This window comes from Heptranchias perlo, chromosome 3, assembly GCF_035084215.1.
Source record: "Heptranchias perlo isolate sHepPer1 chromosome 3, sHepPer1.hap1, whole genome shotgun sequence".
Lineage (NCBI taxonomy): Eukaryota > Metazoa > Chordata > Chondrichthyes > Hexanchiformes > Hexanchidae > Heptranchias > Heptranchias perlo.
The window spans coordinates 69411944-69436234 of record NC_090327.1 but is presented as its reverse complement, the minus strand read 5'-3'; the positions used below and the strand labels follow the sequence as shown (position 1 = coordinate 69436234).

General features: G+C 44.2%; 1 protein-coding gene across 3 annotated transcripts in view; it reads left to right on the top strand.

Annotated features, from left to right (window-relative positions):
- ca8 (carbonic anhydrase VIII) overlaps window positions 1-24291 on the top strand; it is a 96057-nt gene that overhangs the window by 19276 nt on the left and 52490 nt on the right. Inside the window, exons 5-8 of one of the 3 annotated variants that reach the window (XM_067980123.1) lie at window positions 7343-7438; window positions 19655-19717; window positions 23922-23970; window positions 24093-24205. In XM_067980123.1, the coding sequence (XP_067836224.1) occupies window positions 7343-7438; window positions 19655-19717; window positions 23922-23970; window positions 24093-24205 (321 nt within the window). The remainder of the gene's footprint in view (window positions 1-7342; window positions 7439-19654; window positions 19718-23921; window positions 23971-24092; window positions 24206-24291) is intronic. The other 2 variants (XM_067980131.1, XM_067980138.1) reach the window with 2 other exon arrangements.

The following is a 24291-nucleotide window of genomic DNA, read 5'->3' as shown; positions in this document are numbered from 1 at the left end:
TCAATGCCCTGTGGGTGGCGCAGAGGGCCCAGGGGCTGTGTGGCCGGGTCCTGCTCCTACTTCTTGTGTTCTTTAGATTTGTGGTTGGGATCAGATCAGCCATGATCTTATTGAATGGTGGAGCAGGCTCGAGGGGCCGATTGGCCTACTCCTGCTCCAATTTCTTATGTTCTTATGTTCTTATGTTCCGCGTTTGTGGTAGCAACACAAGACCTTTTGCAGCTATACCTCAATAATCCCAAAAGATTGCAGAGGGCAGTTAACAGCCAACCATATTGGTGTGGCACTGGAGTCACATAGAGGCGAGACCGGGTAGGGACAGCAGTTATGGGCAGTCTTCTTTAAGAAGAATGCAGAATGTGAGCATGCCGTCTGGTTACCATGAGATGTAGTCAAACCAACGTGTCAGTAATCTGACCATGATGGGGTTGATGACAGGTCCATGAACCATGGCTTTCAGAGGTCTGTATGCATACAAGGCTGAGTGTGAAAGAACATTTAAATGTGAGGGCTGGCGGTGTAAAGGCCTATGCCACTTCATAGATATTGATGCTAAGCTCTTAAAACACTTGAACACAGCGAGTGAGAGGTAGTTGACATTTTCAGTTTTACATTGAATTTACAGCACAGAAACAGGCCATTCGGCCCAACTGGTCTATGCCGGCATTTATGCTCTATATGAGCTTTCTCCCTCTCTACTTCAGCTAAACCTGTCAGCATACCCTTCTATTCCTTTTTCCCTTGTGTGCTTATCTAGCTTTTCTTTAAATGTATCTATGCTATTTGCCTCAATTACTCCTTGTGGTAGCGTGTTCCACATTCATACCGCCCTTTGGATAAAGATGTTTCTTCTGAATTCCCCATTGGATTTATTAGTGACTATCTTACATTTATGAACTCTAATTTTGGACTTGCCCACAAGTGGAAACATTTTCTCTACATCTACCCTATCAAACCCTTTCATTATCATAAAGACCCCTATCAAGTCACCCCTCAGCCTTCTCTTTTCTAGAGAAAAGAGCCCCAGCCTGTTCAGCCTTTCCTGATAAGGATATCCTCTCAGTTCTGGTATTATCCTTGTGAATCTTTTTTGCACCTTCTCCTGGAGTCCTGGAGGGGTCAAGGACAGAATCTATTTGGTTAGAGTTAAGAAATAAAAGAGGTGCCATTATACTACTGGGTGTATTCTATAGGTCACCAACTAGTGGGAAGGATATAGAGGAGCAAATTTGCAGGGAAAGTACAGAGAGGTGCAAAAGCTATAGAGTAGTGATAAATGGGGTCTTCAACTATCCTAATATAGACTGGGATAACAATAATAATATAAGGAGCAAAGAGGGGGAAGAATTTTTGAAATGTGTTCAGGAAAACTTTCTTGACCAGTATGTTTCCGGCCCAACAAAGAAGGAGGCATTGCTGGACTCGGTTCTAGGGAATGAGGTGGGCCAAGTGGAGCAAGTGTCAGTGGGAGAGCATTTAGGAAGCAGTGATCATGGTATCATAAGATTTAGAATAGCTATGGAAAAGGACACAGACCAATCCAAAGTAAAAAATACTCAATTGGAGGAGGGGCAATTTCATTGGGATGAGAACAGATCTGGCCCAGGTAAATTGGAATTAAAGATTGGCAGGCAAAACTGTAATTGAACATTGGGCGCCCTTTAAAGAGGAGATGGTTCGGGTACAGTCTAGGCACATTCTCACAAGGCAGAAAGGTAGGGCAACTATAGCCAGAGCTCCCTAGATGACAAAAGAGATAGTGAGTAAGATGAATGGAAAAAAGGGGCATATGACAGATGTCAGGTTGATAACACAAGTGAGAACCAGGCAGAATATAGAAAGTTCAGAGGGGAAGTGAAAAAAGAAATAAGAGGGGCAAAGAGAGAGTTTGAGAATAGACTGGCGGCCAACATAAAAGGGAATCCAAAAGTCTTCAACAGGCATGTAAACAGTAAACAGGTAGTAAGAGATAGGGGTGGGGCCGATTAGGGACCATAAAGGAGATCTACTCATGGAGGCAGAGAGGATGGCTGAGATACTAAATGAGTACTTTGCATCTATCTTTACCAAGCAAGAAGATGCTGCCAGAGTCTCAGTAAAGGAAGATATAGTTGAGATACTGGATGGGCTAAAAATCGACAAAGAAGAGGTAGTTGAAAGGCTGTTTGTACTTAAAGTAAATAAGTCACCTGGTCCAGATGGAATGCACCCTAGGTTGCTGAGGGAAGTGAGCGTGGAAATTGCAGAGGTACTGGCCATCATCTTCCAAACATCCGTAGATATGGGGGTGGTGCCAGGGGACTGGAGAATTGCAAATGTTACACCCTTGTTCAAAAAAGGGTGTAAGGATAAAACCAGCAATTATAGGCCAATCAGTTTAACCTCGGTGGTGGGGAAACTTTTAGAAACGATAATCCGGGACAGAATTAATCGTCACTTGGACGAGTGTGGATCGATTAGGGAAAGCCAGCATGGAATTGTTAAAGGCAAATCATGTTTAACTAACCTGATAGAATTTTTGATGATGTAACAGAGAAGGTAGACGAGGGCAATGCAGCTGATGTGGTGTATATGGACTTTCAAAAGGCATTTGATAAAGTGCCGCACGGTAGGCTTAGCATCAAGATTGCGGCCCATGGAATAAAGGGGGCAGTAGCAACATGGATACAGAATTGGAGAGAAGTAGTGAATGGTTGTTTTTCAGACTGGAGGGTGGTGTACAGTGGTGTTCCCCAGGGGTCGATGCTGGGACCACTGCTTTTTTTGATGTCTATTAATGACTTGGACTTGGGTGTGCAGGATGCAATTTCAAAATTTGAAGATGACACAAAACTTGGAAGGGTAGTAAACAGTGAGGAGGATAATGATAGACTTCAAGAGGATTTCTTTCTTATTCGTTCATGGGATGTGGGCGTCACTGGCAAGGCCAGCATTTATTGGCTATCCCTAATTGCCCTTGAGAAGGTGGTGGTGAGCCACCTCCTTGAACTGCTGCACTCCGTGTGGTGAAGGTTCTCCCACAGTGCTGTTAGGTAGGGAGTTTCAGGATTTTGATCCAGCGACGATGAAGGTACGGCGATATATTTCCAAGTCAGGATGGTGTGTGACTTGGAGGGGAACGTGCAGGTGGTGTTGTTCCCATATGCCTGCTGCCTTTGTCCTTCTAGGCGGTAGGGGTCATGGGTTTGGGAGGTGCTGTCGAAGAAGCCTTGGGGAGTTGCTGCAGTACATTCTGTGGATGGTACGTACTGCAGCCACTGTGCGTCGGTGGTGGAGGGAGTGAATGTTTAGGGTGGTGGATGGGGTGGCAAACAAGCGGGCTGCTTTGTCCTGATTGGTGTTGAGCTTCTTGAGTGTTGTTGGAGCTTCACTCATCCAGGCAAGTGGAGAGTATTCCATCACATTCCTGACTTGTGCCTTGTAGATGGTGGAAAGGCTTTGGGGAGTCAGGAGGTGAGTCACTCGCCAGAGAATACCCAGCCTCTGACCTGCTCTTGTAGTCACATTATTTATGTGGCTGGTCCAGTTAAGTTTCTGGTCAATGGTGACCCCAGGATGTTGATCGTGGGGGATTCGGCAATGGTAATGCCGTTGAATGTCAAAGGGAGGTGGTTAGACACTCTCTTGTTGGAGATGGTCATTGCCTGTCACTTGTCTTGCATGAATGTTACTTGCCACTTATGAGCCCAAGCCTGGATGTTGTCCAGGTCTTGCTGCATGCGGGCATGGACTGCTTCATTTTCTGAGGGGTTGCGAATGGAACTGAACACTGTGCTATCATCAGCGAACATTCCCATTTCTGACGTTATGATGGAGGGAAGGTCATTGATGAAGCCGCTGAATATGGTTGGGCCTAGAACACTGCCCTTAGGAACTCCTGCAGCAATGTCCTGGGGCTGAGATGATTGGCCTCCAACAACCACGACCATCTTCCTTTGTGCTAGGTATGACTCCAGCCACTGGAGAGTTTTCCACCTAATTCCCATTGACTTCAATTTTACTAGGGCTCCTTGGTGCCACACTCGGTCAAATGCTGCCTTGATGTCAAGGGCAGTAACTCTCACCTCACCTCTGGAATTCAGCTCTCGTCCATGTTTGGACCAAGGCTGTAATGGGGACTGGAGCCGGGTGGTCCTGGCGGAACCCAAACTGAGCATCGGTAAGCAGGTTATTGGTGAGCAAGTGTTGCTTGATAGCACTGTCGATGACACCTTCCATCACTTTGCTGATGATTGAGAGTAGACTGATGGAGTGGTAATTGGCCGGATTGGATTTGTCCTGTTTTTTTGTGGACAGGACATACCTGGGCAATTTTCCACATTGTCGGGTAGATGCCAGTGTTGTAGCTGTACTGGAACAGTTTGGCTAGAGGCGCGGCTAATTCTGGAGCACAAGTCTTAAGCACTACAGCCGGGATGTTGTCGGGGCCCGTAGCCTTTGTTGTATCCAGTGCACTCAGCCGTTTCTTGATATCACGTGAATGAATCGAGTTGGCTGGCATCTGTAATGGTGGGGATATCGGGAGGAGGCTGATGGACAGGCTAGTGGCATGGGCGGACATGTGGCAGGTGAAATTTAACACAGAAAAATGCAAAGTGATACATTTTGGTAGGAAGAATGAGGAGAGGCAATATAAACTAGAGGACACAACTCTAAAAGGGGTACAGGAACAGAGAGATCTTGGAGTATATGTGCACAAATCATTGAAGGTGGCAGGGCAGGTTGAGAAAGTGGTTAAAAAAGTATACGGGATCCAGGGCTTTATAAATAGAGGCATAGAATACAAAAGTATGGAAATCATGATGAACCTTTATAAAACACTGGTTTGGCTACAACTGAAGTATTGTGTCCAGTTCTGGGCATCACACTTCAGGGAAGATGTGAAGGCCTTAGAAAGGGTGCAGAAGAGATTTGCTAGATTGATTCCAGGGATGAGGGACTTTAGTTACGTGGATAAACTGGAGAAGCTGGGGTTGTTCTTCTTGGAACAGAGAAGGTTGCGAGGAGATTTGATAGAGGTATTCAAAATCATGATGGGTCTAGACAGAGTAGATAGAGAAAACTGTTCCCATTGGCGGAACGGTCAAGGACCAGAGGACGTAGATTTAAGGTGATTGGTAAAAGGTGACATGAGGAAAAACGTTTTTACACAGCGAGTGGTTAGGATCTGGAATGCACTGCCCGAGGGGGTAGTGGAGGCAGATTCAATCATGGCCTTCAAACGGGAACTGGATAATACTTGAAAAGAAAAAATTTGCGGGGCTACGGGGAAAGAATAGGGGGTGTGCGACTAGCTGGATTGCTCTTGCACAGAGCCAGTGCGAACTTGATAGGCCGAATGGCCTCCTTCCGTGCTGTAACCTTTCTCTGATTCTATGATTCTGTGAACCTTTATTAAACACTGGTTCGGCCACAACTGGAGTATTGTGTCCAGTTCTGGGCACCGCACTTTAGGAAAGATGTGAAGGCCTTAGAGAGGGTGCAGAAGAGATTTACTAAAATGATTCCAGGGATGAGGGACTTTAGTTACGTGGATAGACTGGAGAAGCTGGGGTTGTCCTCCTTGGAACAGAGACGGTTGCGAGGAGATTTGATTGAGGTATTCAAAACACGAAGGGTCTAGACAGAGTAGATGGAGAGAAACTGTTCCCATTGGCGGAAGGGTCGAGAACCAGAGGACTTAGATTTAATGTGATTGGCAAAAGAACCATAGGTGATTTGAGGAAAAACCTTTTTACATAGCGAGTGGTTAGGACCTGGAATGCACGAGGGGATGGTGGAGGCAGATTCAATCGTGGCCTTCAAAAGGGAACTGGATAAGTACTTGAAAGGAAAAAGTTTGCAGGGCCACGGGGATAGCGCGAGTAGTGAGACTAGCTGGATTGCTCTGGCATGGAGCCGGCGCAGACTCGATGGGCCGAATGGCCTCCTTCCGGCTGTAACCTTTCTATGATTCTATGATTCTCCAATGCATCTATATCCTTTTAATAATATGGAGATCAGAACTGTGTGCACAGTACTCCGAGTGAGGTCTAACCAAGGTTCCATACAAGTTTAACATAACTTCTCTACTTTTCAATTCTTTCCCTCTAGAAATGAACCCCAGTGCTTGATTTGCCTTTTTAATGGCCTTATTAACCTGCGTCGCTACTTTAATGATTTGTGTGTCTGTACCCTGAGATCCATTTGCTCCTCTACCTCATTTCGACTCTTATTATCCAAGCAGTATGTGGCCTCCTTATTCTTCCTACCAAAATGCACCACCTCATACTTATCTATATTGAAATTCATTTGCCAATTACACGCTCATTCTGCAAGTTTATTAATGTCTTCTTGTATTTGACCCATTCTTCCTTTGTATTAACTATACCCCCCAATTTGGTGTAATTCCGATTCCCGAGTCCAAATCGTTAATGTAAATTGTGAGCAACATTGGTTCCAGCACCGATCCTTGTGGAACACCACTTCCCACCTTCTGCTAGTCTGAGTAGTTACCCTTAACCCCTACTCTCTGTGTTCTGTTTTGTAGCCAGCTTACTATCCATTCTGCTACCTGTCCCCTGACTCCGTACGCCCTGACCTTAATCATGACTCTACAATGCGGTACCTTATCGAAGGCCCTGTAATAGTGTTGCGTATTCTTGGAAGGTGTGTCTAATTTTCCTTGTATTCCCTGACATGTTAGGGTCATTAAACTTCTTTCGGCACTAAATTGCCATATGGGGGTGTCATCGGATTGGCACTGGTTGCCTTGGCTATCTTCTTCCACTGGACTTTTTGAGGGCCTTCATCGCTTGGTCTCAAACAGGGCCTGCTTATTCTACCGTACTTGGGCCTGCATCATTTCCACTGCTGCCTCTGAAAACGTGGGGGCTCTGTGCTCTGCAGCAAACCTCTGTCTTTCCCTAAAGAATCTAACTACCTCTTTGGACTAAGAAGACGAACAACAACAACAACAACAACTTGCATTTATATAGCAGCTTTAACGTAGTAAAAGTCCCAAGACGCTTAAATTGTTTGCTGATGCCTGACCTTTTGAACTGCTGCAGCATGTCACTTTCAACCTCTAATTTCAATGGAGTCAGCACCAGTTCTGCTGTATTCTGGCAGCAATTGTGACACAGAGGAAAATCTGGGCTATTGTGTTGTTTTGTTCTGTATAGATTTTTCAAATCTAATGTGGGGTCTGATTTTTCATATTAAAGAATCAGTAGACAATACTTTTGAAAAGGTTTTAAGTAAGTTATAGGGCATTCCAGCTTCAAGGAGCAAACCATCATTGAAGTGGTCTCTGTTTATATAAAATAGTTTTTTCTAATATTTGCAATATTTATATTTTCAGCTTCATCTTATCCATTGGAACTCTACCTTGTTCAACAGCATTGACGAAGCTTTGGGGAAGAAAAATGGGATAGCTATCATTGCTTTGTTTGTCCAGGTAATTATTCAATTATAGACAAGCATATTATTCACCCTTGCTTCTCCCAAGAGGGAGGGAAGCTGTGTCTGAGGATGGGTTACTTGGCTGCTTTTGTTTACATAAGAACATAAGAAATAGGAGCAGGGGTAGGCCATCCAGCCCCTCGAGCCAGCTCTGCCATTCAACAAGATCATGCTGACCTTCTATCTTAATGCCATTTTGCCGCACTGTCCCCACATCCCTTGATGCCTTTAATATCTAGAAATCTATCGATCTCTATTTTAAATGTACTCAATGAATGAGCCTCCACAGCCCTCTGGGATAGAGAATTCCTAAGATTCACCACCCCTCTGAGTGAAGAAATTTCTCCTCATCTCTGTCCTAAATGGCCTACCCCTTATTCAGAGACTGTAACCCCTGGTTCTAGACTCCCCTTCCAGAGGAAACATCCTCCCTACATCTACCCTGTCGAGCCCTGTAAGAATTTTGTATGTTTCAATGAGATCACCTCTCATTCTTCTAAACTGTAGAGAATACAGGCCTAGTCTAATCAATCTCTCCTCATACGATAATCCCGCCATCCGAGGAATCAGTCTGGTGAATCTTCATTGCACTCCCTCCATGGCAAGTATATCCTTTCTTAGGTAAGGAGACCAAAATTGTACACAATACTCCAGGTGCAGTCTCACTAAGGCCCTATATGATTGCAGTAAGACATCTTTACTTCTGTACTCAAATCCTCTTGTAATAAAGGCCAACATACCATTTGCCTTCCTAATTGCTTGCTGCACCTGCATGTTAGCTTTCAGTGACTCATGTACAAGGACACCCAGGTCCCTTTGAACATCAACATTTCCCAATCTCTCACCGTTTAAAAAATACACTGCATTCCTGTTTTTCCTACCAAAGTGGATAACTTAACATTTTTCCATATTATATCCCATCTGCCATGTTCTTGCCCACTCACTTAGCCTGTCTAAATCGCCTTAAATCTCTTTGCATCCTCCTCACAACTCACATTTCCACCTAGGTTTGTGTCATCAGCAAACTTGGAAATATTACATTTGGCCCCCTCATCCCAATCATTGATATAGATTGTGAATAGCTGGGGCCCAAGCACCATTCCCTGTGGTACCCCACTAGTCACAGTCTGCCAACCTGAAAAAGACCTGTTTATTCCTACTCTCTGTTTTCTGTCTGTTAACCAATTCTCAATCCATGCCAGTATATTACCCCCAATTCCATGTGCTCTAACTTTGTTCACCAACCTCCTATGTGGGACCTTATCGAAAGCCTTCTGAAAATCCAAATACACCACATCCTCTGGTTCTCCCTTATCTATTCTACTAGCTACATCCTCAAAGAACTCCAAAAGGTTTGTCAAGCATGATTTCCCTTTCATAAATCCATGTTGACTCTGCCAAAACCTATTATTATTTTCTAAGTGTCCTGTATCACATCCTTCATAATAAATTCTAGCATTTTCCCTACTACTGATGTCAGACTAACAGGTCTGTAATTCCCTGTTTTCTTTCTCCCTCCTTTCTTAAATAGTGAGGTTACATTTGCTACCCTCCAATCTGCAGGAACCATTCCAGAATGTATAGAATTTTGGAAGATGTCCACCAATGCATCCACTATCTCTATAGCCACCTCTTTCAAAATCCTGGGATGTAGATCATCAGGCCCTTGGGATTTATCGACTTTCGGTCCCATTAATTTCCCTAATACTATTTTTTAATAAATACTCATTTCTTTCAGCTCCTCATTCTCGCCAGACCCTTGGTTCTCTAGTATTTCTGGGAGGTTTTTTGTGCCTTCTTCTGTGAAGACAGACACAAAGTATTTGTTTAATTTCTCTACCATTTCCTTATTCCCCATTATAAATTCTCCCATATCCGTCTGTAAGGGACCCCATTTGCCTTCGCCAGCCTTTTCCTTTTTACATACCTATAGAAGCTTTTACAGTCCGTTTTTCTGTTTCTCGCTAGTTTACCTTCTTGTGGCCACCTACAAAGTGACATTATTGAAGTTTGGAAGCAGAGCACCTGACTACAGCCTTAGCTGGAAAACATTGCATAGTGTGGAGGGTTTAAGGGATTGAGAAAATCTAAATTAAAAAATATTTGGGGTGGGGGGGGGGTGGTATTTGGGAAGATACACTAGTCTCTCCTGACCATTGAGTAATCTCCAAGTGTGAAATTAGCAAAGCGTAATAATTTCATGAAACTATTAGTAAATTGGAATCATTCTGCATTGACCATACCCATTTTGCATTTTTTTGTCTTCAAAAATGATTAAACTTTTAATTTATTTTACATTGCCTGAATGATGTAGTCAATCACAGATTGATAGTAATGTTACTGGGCAGGAGATATAAATTTATTTTGGACTTAAAAAAGCAATCAGTGCCACAGTGTAAATTGAAGAACAGCAGGAAGTGGGGCTTTGACCCTGTGAATGGCAGGGAATGGAGTCTTGACCAATGAAGTGCTGGAGACTTGACCATTGGTGGGACCAGGTAGGAAGTGGGACCAGGAGTCATGGGCAGCAATGTGTAATGCAGCAGAATGGAATATCCAGTGTTCCACACTGTCCAGCTCTGATTTTAGCAGTGAAGAAGCTGCTTGACCAGTTTGCCAGGATTGCACCAGGAAGAACAACACTTTAAAATCCTGCAGCCAGGCAGGCCATGAATAAATAAAACTAAAAAGAACAAAACTGTCATGAAGAATAGAAAAAGGGGAAAAGAAATTGATAATGGAAAGAGAAATAGAAATAAAGAAACAGATAAGAAAAGGAAAACAAATTAAGATGCTCGAGAAAAAATGGAGCAAAGTGATATGAGGAGAGAAAAATTACACTTGCGTTGCACTGAAGGATATAGGATATGCTATATTTTCACAATAATGCAACCAGTGTTTTCAATGCCTGCTCACAACATTGTGAAATTAGGAGAGTTCATGTGCATATGGACAAACAGATACATCAAGAGCTGTTTGCTGGTGTCCCACCATCAGTGATTTTTAACAACTGAGAAAAACTGAGGTGATAGGTCTCATCAATCATTAAAATATGATTGGGTGCACAGTGGACTGCCAGAGTTTATTTTTCTTTTTAAAGGCTCACCTTTGCACCAGCTATTTTTGTACTACAGCAAATGTCCATCCTTACTGGTGTTAATTCAATTCTGCTAGGCAGCTTCACTACAATGGACTGTTTTATAGTGCACTTTTTTGTTGCACCCGAAGGCACCGCAATCACACCAAAATTGCTGCACAGAAATAACATGACTAATGCAATATAAGATTTGGATTCCTTGCAACAGACAGTGGGTTTAAAGGCAGATTTCTGTGCTATACAGAGCTGTGAAAATTTGGGTTTAAGACAGGCTGAATGTGTCCCTGAATTTGGTAATTTGTACCAATTGTAGGCCATGTCTCATTTCAGAGGTTGAGATGTATAAGGAGCAGGGCCTGTCATCAGGTAGTAGAACCTGAAGCTGTGGAGCAGTGGGGATTGGAGCCTGTAGCCAGAGAAACAAAAGTGTGAATGCCTAGAGAGTCAAAGTAGTGAAATAGCAGGAGTTTCAGGAATTATCACCAATGGCCCAAAATAGGGAATAATTATGAGTTTTACAATAAAATAACATGAGCTAGCAGTATATAAGTTGCACAGTCTGACTTTGTGTAAAATGACTGAGTAGTACATATGACTTCGAATAAGCCATTTCACACAGAAACATGGAAATTTTAGCACAGGAGGATACCATTCAGCTCTTCTTGTCCACACTGAGTTTAGGCCGCTCTTGGGGTTGATTTTACTTGGTGCCGATTTTACTTGGTGCCATTTTGCTGCATTTTTCCCCTGAACTAATCCCATTTTCCTACTTCCCCATATTGTTTTATATTCTACAGTACTTTTTTGAATGCTGTAATTAATTTAGAATGGCATTGATCATCACTTGTGGCAAAGCATTCCACAATCAATAACTCCTTTTGCATGAAAAAGATTCTAATAATCTAGTGCTTAATCTTGAAATGATGGACTTGTGTCCTCCATTTACCTACCAGTGGATATAATCCTTTCATGTTTATCTTGTCCATTCATTTACTATTCTGAACATTCCTTTCAAATCTCCCTCAGTCTTAGATCAAGAGAATACAGCCCTAGTTGCTCTAGCATTTCCTCATAACTCAAGACTGCTAAATTCTGCTAAATCTGTGTGCAGTTTCTCTACGGTTATTATGTCATACTCTTAGAAAAACTGCATACAATATTCCAGATGTCAGCTAATAATCATTTTACTCTTGTATTCAATCCCTCTCGATAGAAACCTTAAAACCCTATTTGCAGCCTTAATGTTTTTTTTTGCTTGTCCATGAATTAATCCTTTCAAAATGTGGAACTGTAGCATTTGTAGTGTTAAGGTTGTTACAGCCAATTCCTACAAGTAAATAAATAACTAAAAAAAGATATTTCTCACATTTAATCTTTTATATATTACACATGATAAACGGTGATTGGTCTCTGGACTCCAAAGGTACTGCATTTGTAAATGATGCTGTGAACCTAGTGCTACATGAATAATTGAAAACAATGGAACACTACCCATATAACATGACAGCCAAAAACTCTACTCTTAGTAATCCTTAGGTACTCATTCTGAAAAGGTTTGCCAATGTGGCCTCCCAGGTACTGGCAAATCGAACGCACAATACTATAAAACAATCTACGTGGTTTGAATTTGATAGCCAGAACAAATACATATCTGTCAAGAGTATGTATTGTGGGGCATGAATGCAACTGTGGTTCACAGTGAAAAATCAGGAAAAACAGAAGACCCTTTGGAATCAGCGGAAGAATGTATGTGCGTAATCCGAAATATCTCCTGAGCATCTTCTACGATGGAGCAAGAGATGAACTTTAAACGCAGCAGAATATAATTGAAGCTGGTACATTACAACATTACAACATCACAAGCAGAAATTATGGTTCCTATGCACCAAACTCAGCACAAATTGCAGTCACACCAACCCCTCTTCCCCCCCCCCACTCCCTTCCACATTCCACACTGAAATCAGGAATCAAGCCTCTTTCACAAATTACAAATTGCCACCCAACATCCCCAGAGAGCAAACAACAAATTCACATTCAACCACCCCACACACACAGAGCAGCAATTCTTGGATCAGGCCAAAAATCCGCGCTCAACTGTCCCATGCACTGAGCATAAATTTTGGGATCAGACCCACTGAGCAGAGGGAGTGTGCTATCAACTCCCCCACCCTCCCCTCCATTGGATACAGTTATGTGGAGGGAACCCTCCAACCCATTTAGCACCCCCCCCTAAGCTGAGCAGAAATATGTGAGCACCCCTAGCACTATTTATGTGATTTGGGATCCACCCTCTAAGTCAAGTAACACCCCCCTCCTCCCAAACTGACCATTATTTTGGAGATTAGATCCCAAAAACCTCACAAGCACATCTTTCCACCAATCATCACTTAAGTATTGGAGCCCACCACCCTCAGCCAAACAACACCCCACTTACTGAGCATTGTTTTGGTGACTGAGCGCAGCCTTCTTACCTGAGCATCTTTCCCCTTCCTCCCCGAGTATCACTTAGCCGATTGGAGGCAACCTCTCCATCCGCCTTCCCCTCCGTTCCCTTTCCTCCTCCACCTCCATTCCCTTTCCTCCTCCACCTCCATTCCCTTTCCTCCTCCACCTCCATCCCCTTTCCTCCTCCACCTCCATTCCTTTTCCTCCTCCACCTTCATTCCCTTTCCTCCTCCACCTCCATTCCCTTTCCTCCTCCACCTCCATCCCCTTTCCTCCTCCACCTCCATTCCTTTTCCTCCTCCACCTCCGTTCCCTTTCCTCCTCCACCTCCATTCCCTTTCCTCCTCCACCTCCATTCCCTTTCTTCCTCCACCTCCGTTCCCTTTCCTCCTCCACCTCCATTCCCTTTCCTCCTCCACCTCCATCCCCTTTCCTCCTCCACCTCCATTCCTTTTCCTCCTCCACCTCCATCCCCTTTCCTCCTCCACCTCCATTCCTTTTCCTCCTCCACCTCCTTTCCCTTTCCTCCTCCACCTCCATTCCTTTTCCTCCTCCACCTCCTTTCCCTTTCCTCCTCCACCTCCTTTCCCTTTCCTCCTCCACCTCCGTTCCCTTTCCTCCTCCACCTCCATTCCCTTTCCTCCTCCACCTCCTTTCCCTTTCCTCCTCCACCTCCATTCCCTTTCCTCCTCCACCTCCGTTCCCTTTCCTCCTCCACCTCCATTCCCTTTCCTCCTCCACCTCCGTCCCCTTTCTTCCTCCACCTCCGTTCCCTTTCCTCCTCCACCTCCGTTCCCTTTCCTCCTCCACCTCCGTTCCCTTTCTTCTTCCCCTCCGTTCCCTTTCCTCCTCCACCTCCGTTCCCTTTCTTCTTCCCCTCCGTTCCCTTTCCTCCTCCACCTCCTTTCCCTTTCCTCCTCCACCTCCTTTCCCTTTCCTCCTCCACCTCCATTCCCTTTCCTCCTCCACCTCCATTCCCTTTCCTCCTCCACCTCCATTCCCTTTCCTCCTCCACCTCCGTCCCCTTTCCTCCTCCACCTCCATTCCCTTTCCTCCTCCACCTCCATTCCCTTTCCTCCTCCACCTCCATTCCCTTTCCTCCTCCACCTCCATTCCCTTTCCTCCTCCACCTCCATTCCCTTTCCTCCTCCACCTCCATTCCCTTTCCTCCTCCACCTCCATTCCCTTTCCTCCTCCACCTCCGTCCCCTTTCCTCCTCCACCTCCTTTCCCTTTCTTCCTCCACCTCCATTCCCTTTCCTCCTCCACCTCCATTCCCTTTCCTCCTCCACCTCCGTCCCCTTTCCTCCTCCACCCCCTTTCCCTTTCTTCTTCCACCTCCTTTCCCTTTCCTCCTCCACCTCCATCCCCTTTCCTCCTCCACCTCCATTCCCTTTCCTCCTCCACCTCCTTTCCCTTTCCTCCTCCACCTCCATTCCCTTTCCTCCTCCACCTCCGTCCCCTTTCCTCCTCCACCTCCATTCCCTTTCCTCCTCCACCCTCTTTCCCTTTCTTCTTCCCCTCCATTCCCTTTCCTCCTCCACCCCCTTTCCCTTTCTTCTTCCACCTCCTTTCCCTTTCCTCCTCCACCTCCTTTCCCTTTCCTCCTCCACCTCCATTCCCTTTCCTCCTCCACCTCCTTTCCCTTTCCTCCTCCACCTCCATTCCCTTTCCTCCTCCACCTCCATTCCCTTTCTTCTTCCACCTCCTTTCCCTTTCCTCCTCCACCTCCATTCCCTTTCCTCCTCCACCTCCTTTCCCTTTCCTCCTCCACCTCCATTCCCTTTCCTCCTCCACCTCCATTCCCTTTCCTCCTCCACCTCCATCCCCTTTCCTCCTCCACCTCCATTCCCTTTCCTCCTCCACCTCCTTTCCCTTTCCTCCTCCACCTCCATTCCCTTTCCTCCTCCACCTCCATTCCCTTTCCTCCTCCACCTCCATTCCCTTTCCTCCTCCACCTCCATTCCCTTTCCTCCTCCACCTCCATTCCCTTTCTTCCTCCACCTCCGTTCCCTTTCTTCCTCCACCTCCTTTCCCTTTCCTCCTCCACCTCCTTTCCCTTTCCTCCTCCACCTCCTTTCCCTTTCCTCCTCCACCTCCGTCCCCTTTCTTCCTCCACCTCCGTCCCCTTTCTTCCTCCACCTCCGTTCCCTTTCTTCCTCCACCTCCGTTCCTTTTCCTCCTCCACCTCCATTCCCTTTCCTCCTCCACCTCCATTCCCTTTCCTCCTCCACCTCCATTCCCTTTCCTCCTCCACCTCCATTCCCTTTCCTCCTCCACCTCCATTCCCTTTCCTCCTCCACCTCCATTCCCTTTCCTCCTCCACCTCCATTCCCTTTCCTCCTCCACCTCCATTCCCTTTCCTCCTCCACCTCCATTCCCTTTCCTCCTCCACCTCCTTTCCCTTTCCTCCTCCACCTCCATTCCCTTTCCTCCTCCACCTCCATTCCCTTTCCTCCTCCACCTCCATTCCCTTTCCTCCTCCACCTCCTTTCCCTTTCCTCCTCCACCTCCATTCCCTTTCCTCCTCCACCTCCGTCCCCTTTCCTCCTCCACCTCCATTCCCTTTCCTCCTCCACCTCCGTCCCCTTTCTTCCTCCACCTCCATTCCCTTTCCTCCTCCACCTCCATTCCCTTTCCTCCTCCACCTCCATTCCCTTTCCTCCTCCACCTCCATTCCCTTTCCTCCTCCACCTCCTGTCCCTTTCCTCCTCCACCTCCGTTCCCTTTCCTCCTCCACCTCCTTTCCCTTTCCTCCTCCACCTCCGTCCCCTTTCCTCCTCCACCTCCGTCCCCTTTCTTCCTCCACCTCCGTCCCCTTTCCTCCTCCACCTCCTTTCCCCTTTCTCCTCCACCCCCTTTCCCTTTCTTCTTCCACCTCTGTTTCCTTTCCTCCTCCACCTCCGTTCCCTTTCCTCCTCCACCTCCTTTCCCTTTCCTCCTCCACTTCCTTTCCCTTTCCTCCTCCACCTCCTTTCCCTTTCCTCCTCCACTTCCGTTCCCTTTCCTCCTCCACCTCCTTTCCCTTTCCTCCTCCACCTCCTTTCCCTTCCTCCTCCACTTCCTTTCCCTTTCCTCCTCCACCTCCTTTCCCTTTCCTCCTCCACCTCCTTTCCCTTTCCTCCTCCACCTCCTTTCCCTTCCTCCTCCACTTCCTTTCCCTTTTCTCCTCCACCTCCTTTCCCTTTCCTCCTCCACCTCCTTTCCCTTTCCTCCTCCACCTCCGTTCCCTTTCTTCCTCCACTTCTTCCCTTTCCCTTTCTTCCTCCTTTCCTGTTTCAATTATCCCCCGCTCTCTAACTATGCTTGACCCAAATACTTGATCATCATCACCCATGTGCAGCATCCACAGACGATTTACAAATGTAGAAATATAAATAAAACAGCCCATACTGTAGGAGTTACGCCAAAATAAGACTTTTAGAATTGGTAATAGAGCAATTTTATTCCAAGCACTTTTAAATATGGACTCTACTAATGAAAGCTTTTTTAAAAATAAACACTAGATGCCCCTTCACCAGGCCCACCGCCTTGGACCTGAACCAGTAGAGCTGAGGCAATTCACAGGAAGGGAAAAGTCACTGAGCAAATCACTCTGTCCACTCTCACTTACCAGCTAGCGACTGAATCAGACTTTCATTGCCTGCCTGCAGAATGCCTGCTCAACCTCTTAATTAGGACATGGTGTGTGGCACAGGGAGATCCTGCAGAACAAAAGGAACAGTATAGAAAATAACTGAAAAGTCTTACTTGCATTTTACAAAGGAGCAAGCCATGTAATTTAACTAACAATAATGGCATGGAGATTTCGAAAAGGAATAAGATGCATCACCTGAATTAATGCCATTCCCTTCTGAAACAGCTTCTTCTCTATTGGTGGAGGAACTGCATTTGTCATTTCAGGATCTTTATCTTTAAGCATTTACATGGGGGAGTCAGTAATGAGTAGCAGAAGCTTGTTTTACAAATTCAGTAATTACAACTGGAAAGTACCTTTTGTTGTAATTGGCATATAGTTCCTGATTCAATATGAAGGTCAAAATTAATTTAGATTGAAAAAGGCCCAGGTATGTGGCCTTGGTTTGACTGGTGGATGTATGAATCAAGAAATTGCGCACTTCCAGCCCTACATAGAAATAACAGACGATACATTCTTTTTAAGCTATAAAAAAATGAGCAATTGAGATCGTAACTGAGTACTCTTAAACGAGATCAGTAGAATGTCAAATAATGTTGGCTCAGTGACAAGGAATGGACAAAAAATGGTGAAGGATCCTCAAGTCACTTTCAGTTTCTAGTGACCAGAACAAGAACAACATTGACATGCATAGTAGCAAATGTGTGTTGCAGAAAATCCTAAAGAGAATAAGGAAGGAGATATAAACAATTAGCTACTATATATCATTTCAAAAAAAATCTGTGCCCAGCCCAGGCTGATGGAAAGTTTCCTCTTTACTGACCACAATGAAATGAAATGAGTTTGGATAGTCTCAGTTCTCAATATTTGGCATTGAGTTGGCATTCTCAGAAGGATGGTGAGGGAAGTGGAAATGTGCAGTATGAATTTGAGAAGTTTCATAACTGGGACACAAGGAAGGGGCTCTGTACTGTGTTCAATGCTGACAGTGGGTGTAAGATGTGGAAAGTGTTCCATTCAGTAGCACGGATATCATCAGCTGGACAAACACAGAAAAGCTACACATTCCCTAAAATTGTGTAGAACATATCTATCTATGTAATAGAGTAAAGATCTTACATCAGCATATACAAAACCTTTATTACTTGTCACGTTTTGTCACACTCTTTGGTGTCAACTTTTTCCATTATAAATTCCTGTGTTTACATGTATAATGGAAACTGTCTATGTAAACTTACCACACTGTAATTATGCCCTCCTGTCAGCAGTGATGCTATTGCACTTTTTTCATTAATGAACTCCTCCACCTGAACTGCAAGATGAGAGCTGGTCCTATGGTTAGCTCTCCCCTTGGCCTTCCTTGCCACCTGCTCCTGCCCACCTGTGCTTGTGAATTCTCCAGTGCTGTCCCCTCAAGTCACTTGGGATGATGATTTCTGTGGCTAATCCTAGTCTTAGTGCTGAAGAGTACAGAGATACAGTATTCAACGTTTAGAAAAAGTGACTTCTACGCACCACTAATTAATGAAGGAAGGTTCCAAAACATGTTCGATATGATGTTGGAGTCCATCACTCGCATATGGCATTGACACTCTGCAGTCAATCATGGAGTATGAGGTCACTGTGCTAGGCAGGATAAGAATGAGTAATGGTACATTGTTGTTGAGGTTTTTATCATCAGTCTGTCTAGTACTAGTATCTGACTTTTCTGATTGACATAGAATAAAGGACAGTGGGACAAGGGTTATGATGTGGGTTAATATGCATTCTGGGCAAGGGCTTTCAACCCTTGACATGTGTGAGGCTGCTTACCATAATGTACACAATGACAGAAAGAAGTAGCAAGCGTGGCCAAAGGGAGAAATAGTTGTGAGGATAGTAGCATCTTTTAAAGGTGTAAGTGTAAGCAGAAAGGCGATACAGTGAAATCGTCTCTGCTGACTTATAGCCAACCATGGGAAGTGGGGAAGGGAAGGGAAGTATTGAATGCAGAGCTGTGCATGAAGAATGAGAGATGTAAAGGGGAGTCTTGCCTTAGCACCCCTGGTGAGATTATTAAATTTCTTTCTGTTCTTCAGCCAGGCCCTAGAAAAATTGTTGCTCACATTCACATGTTGTGCCACCTCTTGCCATGCCTGTTCAAACTAAAAGTGTGTTTATTCTCCTGAATCATGTTGCTATATGGAACACTAAATGTTCTGAACTCCATGATGACTACCAGTTAGTGCAGCGCCACTTCAGATGTAGGTCAGAAACCCTCTCAGTCCTAGTAAGTCCTGGTCACCATATATCAGGACAGACCCCACCATCAAATCCATCATGTTTAGAAAAACGTTTGCGGCCTCCCACAATCTCAAACATCCTCCCATGGTCAGGACACCTCTGTACAGCGATTATATATTCCCCACCGTTACTTGGAGTAATCTGAAGTTGCAGGAAGGTTATTTTATAAAAAAGAAAAAATACCACGTTTACATAGTCCTTCATCTGTTCCCTGTGCAGTCACCAGTGTAAATGGTTTGGGAATGGTCAGGAGAGGCAGGGCTGTTTCTCTCCTACCTGCAGTGCCAACTCTAAAAATCCATCTTCAGTATAAAAGGGGCTGAACACAGATGAATGATTCATATCCCAATTCTACTGAATCTGATCCCCATTTATGTACTACGTTGGGTGTGAGAATCATAAAGCAAGTTTTTTTTTTATCAGTCCTAAAATATAATACAAATGTTTTGAATTTTAAAGAAGGGGGATCTGTGTGGCAGCTTCAATAAATGTATTCTATTTTTGTTCAGTGACCTACAGTTCTGCAGCACCAATATATGATGACTTACTGTAGATAGCACAAGTTTCAGACAAGAGTCAAGGTCGTTATGTGTAACATGTTCAAGTAATATTAACCAAAGCAATATTTAAGTATAGGGCTACCCATTTGTAGCAGGGTGAGAGATTGCTAAGTTTTTACTGCCTCTTATTTTCACACACTGCATGACAAAATGGTAAAGCTAAATAAATAACTATTTTTGTCTGCCACAGATAGGAAAGGAGCATTTGGGTCTAAAGGCTGTTACTGAAATCCTTCAGGAAATTCAGTACAAGGTAAGCTATAAATCTTTTCCCCTGTAGAACAAACAAAAATATCTGCCTCCCTTATGGTGACTCAACATCCTGATAAAGTAAATAAGATAAAGGAAGTTAACACAGCCAACTGGCTTTACATATGTTTGTATTCAGAGATAGGGAAAAGGAAAGCAGCACTTGATGGTGTAAAAATAAAACAGAAAGAGAATGACACAATGCTTCAAGTAAATTCAGCTCACATGATTTCGTTAAAAGGCTTATCACACACTTGTGGGCTTCTGCAGCACAGCCTCTAGTGATAGAGTGGGAGCATCTTGGACGCTAATGTACAGCAAATTCTCTTGTTCAGTGGTCTGCTCCCACACAGATCAGTTGACATGGTGGGGGAATGCCAGCACAGGGGTATGGCCAGAGTGGGAACAGATAAGGTTGCTGTTTCTCAGGCAGAACTACATTTGGGCCATCTAGCTTCCACCACTCAAATGACAGAACATGTGCCAGAAAGCAGGAAAGACCTTTACATCACCTAATGTGGCAGAATCTGTTGCAAGCCCATTTCATAATAATTTCTTGCATTTATATAGAGCCTTTCATGACCTCAGGACATCCCAAAGCATTTTGCAGCCAATTAAGTACTTTTAAAGTGTAGTCACATGTAGGAAACATGGCAGCCAACATGCACACAGCAAGGTCCCACAAAGAGCAATGTGATAATGACCGGATGATCTGTTTTTTTTTTAAGTGATGTTGCTTGAGGGATAAATGTTGGCCAGGACACCAGGGAAAACTCCCCTGTCCTTCAAAAGAGTATCATGAGATCTTTTATGTCCACCTGAGAGGGCAGACAGAGCCTTGGTTTAACAGCTAATCTGAAAGATGGCACTTCTGACAATGCAGCACTCCCTAAGCACTGCATTGAAGTGTCAGCCTAGATTTTATATTCAAGCCCCTAGAGTGAGACTTGAACCCATAACCTTCTGACCCAAAAGGCAAGAGTACTACCACTGAGCCACAGGTGACACTACTCTAGCACAACGAGGTACAGGGCCACCTCAATCCCAAGAGGCGTCATGTACACTTGGAATAGGTTCTGAAAGACGCGTGCCATACTCTGTTACCAAGAGGAAACACTGGAGTCAAAAACACTCAAAACCCATCCTCAGATCACTTTCAGGCAAATAAACTTAGTATTCTTTTCAGCTTTTTTCAGAGTTTCTTTCTTTTAGTGGGAACACATGAAGGAAAAATTTGCAGGGCTATGGGGAAAGAGCGGAGAAATGGGAGTAACTGGATTGCTCTTACAAAGAGCTGGCATGGGCCCCATGGGCTGAATGACCTCCTTCTGAGCTGTAGCCATTCAATGATTCTAAGGTGGAGAATAAGGTAGCAGCGACTCCAAGGATAGGTTTCCATGGTCGTTGAAGTTGTGCCAAGAACAGTGGGGTTGCTGTACAGCACATAGGGCACTTGTGCTTAGGAGTGTTATTAAATAGCAGCTCAGGCACATAGATGAACGTACTGCCTGTTCCTGGCTGCAAAGGTATTTCTGCAGTGACATCCACTAGGTTATTGTGAATGCCTTCGGTTGTCTTGGCTGTGGATAGGCCTTCTCCTCCATGCTTAGACCTCTTTAGATGGCAGAAATGTGCAGCATATAATAGATAATGATGATCTTGAAAGCTCTGGCAGGCTGTACTGCAAGACACCCCATGATGCGCCCAGGCATTTGAAGCACTGCTTCAGGATGCCAATAGTCTCTTCAGTAATCTCCCTCGTAGATGTAAGGGCTTTGCTGTATCTGCATTCATTTTCTGACCGTGAGTTTTGCAAGGGTGTTATAAACTAGAGCTGTAGAAGGTAGTCTTGGCCTTCCAGAAGGCATCCATCAAGTTTGTCTTCTCCTATAAATAAACTGGGTACAAACGGTTGCTGTAAAATAAAAGTATTGTGATTGCTACATCTGGAAGCGGGCATTAACCTGCTGATTGTGCTGCTGATTACTGACCACCTGGACACTGATGTGGAAAACCTTGTGGCTCAGGAATGCCGTGGCAGCGTGTATAGGAGCCTGGATGGCCACATGAATGCAGTAAATAGCAGGGGTTATTGGATAGTAGGGAATCTTGCAAACCAGAAGAATTACAATGCCTGTCATTCCACTGTTGCTTTCCAAGGTGAAAGTGATAAAGGTGTTTACCTGGGTATCAAAACATCAGTGGATGGATTTGTATATTGCGGATTGCCTGATTTTATAGATGGTCCTTGGTAGCTTAGAAGGAAGCATAGAAGTTGGAGGCAGTTGTGACCTGTAAAAGTTGTCTCTTTAATCGAGATTGTCTGCACGTCAGTATGCAACAGATGCATAGCCCTGTCACTGCCTCCCTAATGAACCTTAGGCTGTGAAACCAGTTCTCTTCTGACTGTCTCAGGTAGCTGCACCTGGGATTGTAAATACATTTTAGTGGATAAGGACAGGTGCGGGCAGTTTGTCCCAGTTGTACCTCTTTGTTTATCCTCTTCTCTCTCCTCCAAAACATTCTGTGATAGGGGAGCACTGAATGCTAAACCCATTTTTACAATTTTGGTTGCAGCGATCAAAATTCCAGCACTTCAGTTTTAAAACGCTGCTTACATACAAACATATGACAGTGACGGACAGGAAAAGACCCACTGGTCTATCCAGCCTGTCCCACACAACTGCAATGCCTAGTGCATCACAAGATATACACTCCTTACCCCACCTGAAAGCCATGTAATCTCCTGGAAGAGGCGAAAAACCAAATAAATACCCAGGCCAATTAGGGAAAAAAAAATTGGAAATATCGTCCAGAAACAGGCCCAGAAAGGCCAGAGAATTTAACATCAATTTTATATGAAGTGATGAAGTACACAGTGGGAAAAGGCCAACTGGAAAATAAGACACTGTGCAAGTCCAGTGGGAAGCTGGTGAAATTGAAATTTGCACTATTTTACATCCTTTGCTCGTCTGAACTGCGCTGAAGATAATAATCCTGCTGGTTAGCAGACTAGCCCCAGTGACTGTTCAATCATAGAAAATGTCACAACAAAGCTCTTAACCTGTCCTCCGCAAATGCACACCTTCCTGCAGGATCACTGGGTAGCAATTAGGCTAATTTCCCCATCTCTTCTCTAGCCCTGTGATCAATCATCTTTCTTATTGTGACAAAAAATTAAAGTAAATGTGAGTGACAGCAAATTAAACCATGTGACATTCATAATTAAACAATCATAAGTGACTCCAACTGGAAGTGTGTAGGTGTGGATGTCAGGTGAGGTTGGGATCAGGGGCTTGGCAATGATGCCACTGCAGTCAACTAATCTGCAGACACTCGCTTATCTCTAAGCTCATACATGAAGAATGACAGTACTGTATCCCGGCATGGATTTGACATCTTTAGGAGAGGACGAGGGAAGGGGTGAAAACTGGTAGGAAAAAACACTGGTTATCAGAATTAGGCAATGATATAAAAAACGTATAGGTGAAAATTAAATGGTGGAATTGGTGTATTTTTAAAATAAAAATGTAGATCAATGAGGAAAATACATATGAAATTACTTGGAATAACATCCAATATTAGTCGTGAATCAGGAACAATGTTAGAATATCAATGTTAAAATGTTAGTTTTATTGGCTTGAGAATAGGTCAAGGTTGTGACATGATACAAACATACAAACATATGAATTAAGAGCAAGAGTAGGCCATTCGGCCCCTCGAGCCTGCTCTGCCATTTGATAAGATCATAGCTGATCTGATTGTGACCTCAACCATATTTTCCCGTCTACCTACTATAACCTTTGACTCCCTTGTTAATCAGGAATCTATCAAACTCAGCCTTAAAAATATTCAATGACCCTGCCTCCATCGCTTTCTGGGGAAGGGAGTTCCACAGACTCACGACCCTCTGAGAGAAAAAATTTCTCCTCACCTCCGTCTTAAATGGGAGACCCCTTATTTTTAAACTGTGGCTCCTAGTTCTAGTCTCTCCCACAAGGGGAAACATCCTCTCAGCATCTACCCCTTCAAGTCCCCTCAGGATCATATATGTTTCAATAAGATCACCTCTCATTCTTATAAACTCCAATGTATACAGGCCCAACTTGATACAAGATTATAGCTATAATTTTTCTTCACTAGACTACTGTGTAATTATTCTTCATGGATATAAAGATTTTCTTTAAAATAATGTATTTTTTGTTTAGGGGAAATTGAAAACCATACCATGTTTCAATCCTAATACCCTACTTCCTGGTAAGTATTATTTTCTCCTTGATGAAATTCACTATCATTCAAGGTAATAGACCATTCAGTGGGACAATTTGTAACTTCTTAAAAAATGTTTCTAATTTCCTCACATTTTGCCAATGTTTTAGATCCGCTCCTTCGAGATTACTGGGTATATGAAGGCTCTCTGACCATCCCTCCGTGCTGTGAAAATGTGACCTGGATATTATTCCGATACCCTTTAACAATCTCTCAGTTGCAGGTACATAATGAACTTCACAAAGCTTGCCTCTGTAGACTTACATGAGAAAACTTGGAAAAACACTTTTCTAGAGTTTCTTTATGTCT